Below are 4,198 nucleotides of genomic sequence, written 5' to 3' on the forward strand. Positions count from 1 at the left end.
TACAAGATCCATGATCCACAACATTAATTGGGCACGTTCAATATATAAAACAGAGTCGAAGCTGACCTACAGGCCATTCATAACATTAATTGAGCATGTGCAATATATATTATGAGGGCCAACGTCCAGGACTTAGTTCCTAAGAGGTTTCATAACTGCGATTCTACAAAAATAGTCATCTATAAATCACTCTTTCAAGAACAGTGCAGTTAACAAAAATGCAAACCTTAAACATGGCATTCCAACAACAATTAGTTGTTTTCATTATGGCCTTCTTCATGTATCTCTCTACTTATGAACATGAAGCCATTGCTCAATGGTTACCATCATACAATTCTGTAGTCACTCAAGTTACCAAACATACAGATTCCACTAAACCTCTCTATAGCATTAACATTATGACTAAATACGTATGGGATGATACTAGACACACAAACTTCCTCATAGACATCGACGCTCCATTCATATGGTACGATTGCATCCCTAAGTGGGACATGTATCAAAACGGTTGCGACACCAACACGAACTGTGCGCCACCTGTTTCTTGTGGTGAATCTCAATGCACAGACATTCAAACCTCTTCTTCTTATAAACAATATTCTTCTTCATGTCCTCCTGCTACCAACAGTTCGACAACATTACCTGGTTGGGACGGTTGCACATGCCCCGTGAGTATAGTAAACCCCATTAAAGGGTCGTGCAGTGAAGCAGTGCTAACTTACGGTGATTTAATGATTGAATCTCCTTTTTTCGTTAGTTTACACCCTAACGCCCTATGTGCTCCGTCTTCTTCATTTGACTCGTTTCCCAAAAATGTTAGCGGTGTAGTGGCTTTATCCACCTCATCATACGCATTACCATCACTATCGGTAACTTCGGGATTATTTCGAAGATCCTTTTCTCTATGTTTGCCTAGTTCAGTGTCTAACACTGGTGTGTTCTTCCTTGGAACTAGTTCATATTATTTTTTTCCAAATTCAAAACTCGACGTAAGAAGTTATCTTTCTTATACTCCGTTACTAAACCATCCAGATTCTTTTGGATACTTTATCGGTGTCAAAAGCATTGTAATAAAGAAGAGAGCTATTAATGTTCCAGCGAATACCACTACAAAGCTGAGTACGCTTGAGCCTTACACCACTTTCAGAACCGACATTTACAATCAAGTGGTTCGAAGGTTCTTAAAGGTTACAAGAGAACTCACTATGGCAAAGCCAATCGCACCATTCGACTTTTGTTACGAAGCATCAGCCAATGGTACTACTAAAGTTGGTTTAAAAGTTCCAAATATTGATTTTAGTCTTGAAGATGGGAAGAATTGGACTGTACACACTGCTAACTCCATGAAGCAAGTGACAAAAGATGTAGCGTGTCTAGCGTTTGTAGATGGTGGTGCGACAAGTGAACATGGAATTGTAATCGGAACACATCAGATGGAAGATAACTTCTTGACGTTCGATTTAGTGAATTCGACTTTGGGATTCAGTTCTTCCTTATTGACTAAAGGAACTTCTTGTTCAAGCTTTAAGTCTATCGGCAACTGAACCTTTTCTTGAAATGCAATATCACCTTATTTATGTTTGGTCTTTTATAAGATTATTTTAACACAGGATGCCTAATGTAAATGCTTATATTATGTATGCTTATATTACTTAATATATATATATATATATATATATATATATATATATATATATATATATATTACTGTAAGTGTTTATGAATCATGCTAAAACTTGATTACCGTATTACGATTATTTGATTTGATTTAAATCTAACAATTGAACAACTGTCATACAAAGATCTGTACAAAAGTGTGTACAAAAGTTTAATCACTTTAACAAAAATCTGTAAAGTCTCTATATGACCTTAAACACTGCTCAAAGGGTATCTGTAATGCTTATGGTCTCCCAAATCGTTTTAGTTAACCAATTGAATTATTATAGAAGTTATATAGTTTTATAATCTTATTTAACAGTTTATGAAAATTAATTTTTAAGAATGATTAGTCTACTGGGTCAACGCAATGCAACCCGAACCATACTGAAACAACCCGTTAAAACTAGAATACGTTCTGACCCGTCCAATTCAAACCCGTTACCCAACCAAACCGAACATTTTGTCATCTCTAATAGCATTCGGTAGGTAGAAAAAAAAATGGAAATTTCAAACAAACCTGTTGCATTCGTACATGATTTCACCTTCCAGCACGGATAATATCCAAAGCTTCTTCAGAGTCGTCCTTATATCGGCTTCTATTTCAACAGTTAGATCCATCATCAACTCTTGTCTCTGATTTTCCGCCTACTACAAAAAAAAAAAAAAAAAAAAAAAAAAAAAAAAAAAAAGTTTAGCCTTTTACTTGATAAGGTGTACGGTAGTTATACCTGGCAAACGGGTCAGGTTGGGTAACAGGTCAAAAATGTTTTGGGTTGAATTGGGTCATGAGTCAAAGGGTCAGATTTTTAAACGGGTACAAATAGGGTCAGTTTGGGTAATGGGTCGGGGTCAAAAAGAAAACAAACAAAAATAATGAGGTAAATTTGACAACGTAAAAAATAGCACCCGCAAAAACACCCTGGCAACTGGAAACCTAAATCGGACTAAAACTGTTGGAGATATGAAGAACTTTAAACAATTAGAGGGAAGATTCCAGGAAACTCACACGAAGCTTCCACGAAGTTGTTAGGAAACTCACATGTAGCTTCCACGAAGTTGTGAGGAAATTCACATGTAGCTTCCACGTAACTGTCAGAAAACTCACATGTAGCCTCCATGAAGCTGTCAGGAAACTCACATGAAGCTTCAAGGAATTGTTTTTAGCTTACTCCTTAAACCATTCTATAAATAGACCCTCTTGTAACTCATTGTAAACACACCACAAATATTCAGTAAATACATTCTCTAGTTGGTCCGTGAACTAAAGCAATCACAACGATTGCATATAACCACGTTATCTCTTGTGTCGATTTACATTTCTTGCATTTATAATCTTTCGTTCATTAAGTGGGTTAGTAATCTTGTAGAATTACTATCGGTGAGTGATCTTGTTGAATCACTTGCGTTGTTTTGGGTCCTAATATCCTTACAACTGGTATCAGAGCACAAGGTTTCGACTTTGGGAATGATGGCGGAAGACGGAAAGTTTAGAATCGACCGATTCGATGGGAGAGACTTTGGCTTTTGGAAGATGCAAATTGAAGATTACTTGTATCAAAAGAAGCTACACCAACCCTTGTTAGAGACCAAGCCTGAAAGCATGAACGATGCCGATTGGACGCTTTTGGATCGTCAAGCTTTGGGCGCTATTCGTCTTTCGCTTGCTAAGAACGTTGCATACAACGTTGTGAATGAGAAGACAACGTTTGCTTGCTTGAAAGCACTCTCTAACATGTATGAGAAACCTACCGCTTCTAATAAGGTATTTCTCATGCGTCAATTGTTCAATACAAAGATGAAGGAAGGTACGAGTGCAACGGATCATATCAATGAATTTAATAATATCGTTTCAAGGCTTGAATCGGTAGAAATTAAGTTTGATGATGAACTAAAAGCACTAATCTTGTTTTCATCATTACCGGAAAGTTGGTCGGGTACGGTTACCGCGGTTAGTAGCTCTACGGGAACTACTAAGCTAGCGTTTGAAGCAATAAGGGATTTGATTCTTGGTGAAGATACTCGTAGGAGAAACTCGGGGGAATCGACATCCGGTTCTTTGTTAAGTACCGACAACCGTGGTAGGAAATTTGATAGCGGTGAGAAGAAGGGTAGAAAGAAGTATAAGAAGAGGTATCCATCGAAAGATAAAAGTGAAGCTGTTTGTTGGGGTTGCAATAAAAAAGGACACTTTCAAAGGAATTGTAAAAATGGTCCGGCGAAAGGTGTGAACTTGACCGAGGAAGAAAGTGATGATGCACTTTTATGTAGTGTTGAAAATTCTATGGAGTCTTGGATTTTGGATTCGGGAGCTTCATTTCATGCTACTCATGTCAAAAGCATGATGAAGAATTTTCGTCCATATCAAGGCAAGGTGAGATTGGCGGACGACAAACAACTCAATATAGAGGGCATTGGAGATGTTGTATTGAAGACTACTCTTGGCTCTAATTGGACCTTGAAAAACGTAAGGTACATTCCTAAATTAAAAAGGAAACTTATTTCTGTTGGTCAATTAGATGATGAAGGTAACGCGGTTACT

At 37.4% G+C, this 4,198-nt stretch overlaps 1 protein-coding gene across 1 annotated transcript; it reads left to right on the forward strand.

Moving 5' to 3' along the window:
• The first annotated feature begins 233 nt into the window (after positions 1–233).
• Positions 234–1,544, forward strand: LOC139842985 (gamma conglutin 1-like). The gene has a single exon (XM_071833079.1). It carries the CDS (start codon positions 234–236, stop codon positions 1,542–1,544), a length of 1,311 nt encoding a protein of 436 aa, XP_071689180.1.
• The last annotated feature ends 2,654 nt before the right edge of the window (positions 1,545–4,198 follow it).

Source organism: Rutidosis leptorrhynchoides, chromosome 4, assembly GCF_046630445.1.
Source record: "Rutidosis leptorrhynchoides isolate AG116_Rl617_1_P2 chromosome 4, CSIRO_AGI_Rlap_v1, whole genome shotgun sequence".
In the NCBI taxonomy this organism is placed as follows: domain Eukaryota; kingdom Viridiplantae; phylum Streptophyta; class Magnoliopsida; order Asterales; family Asteraceae; genus Rutidosis; species Rutidosis leptorrhynchoides.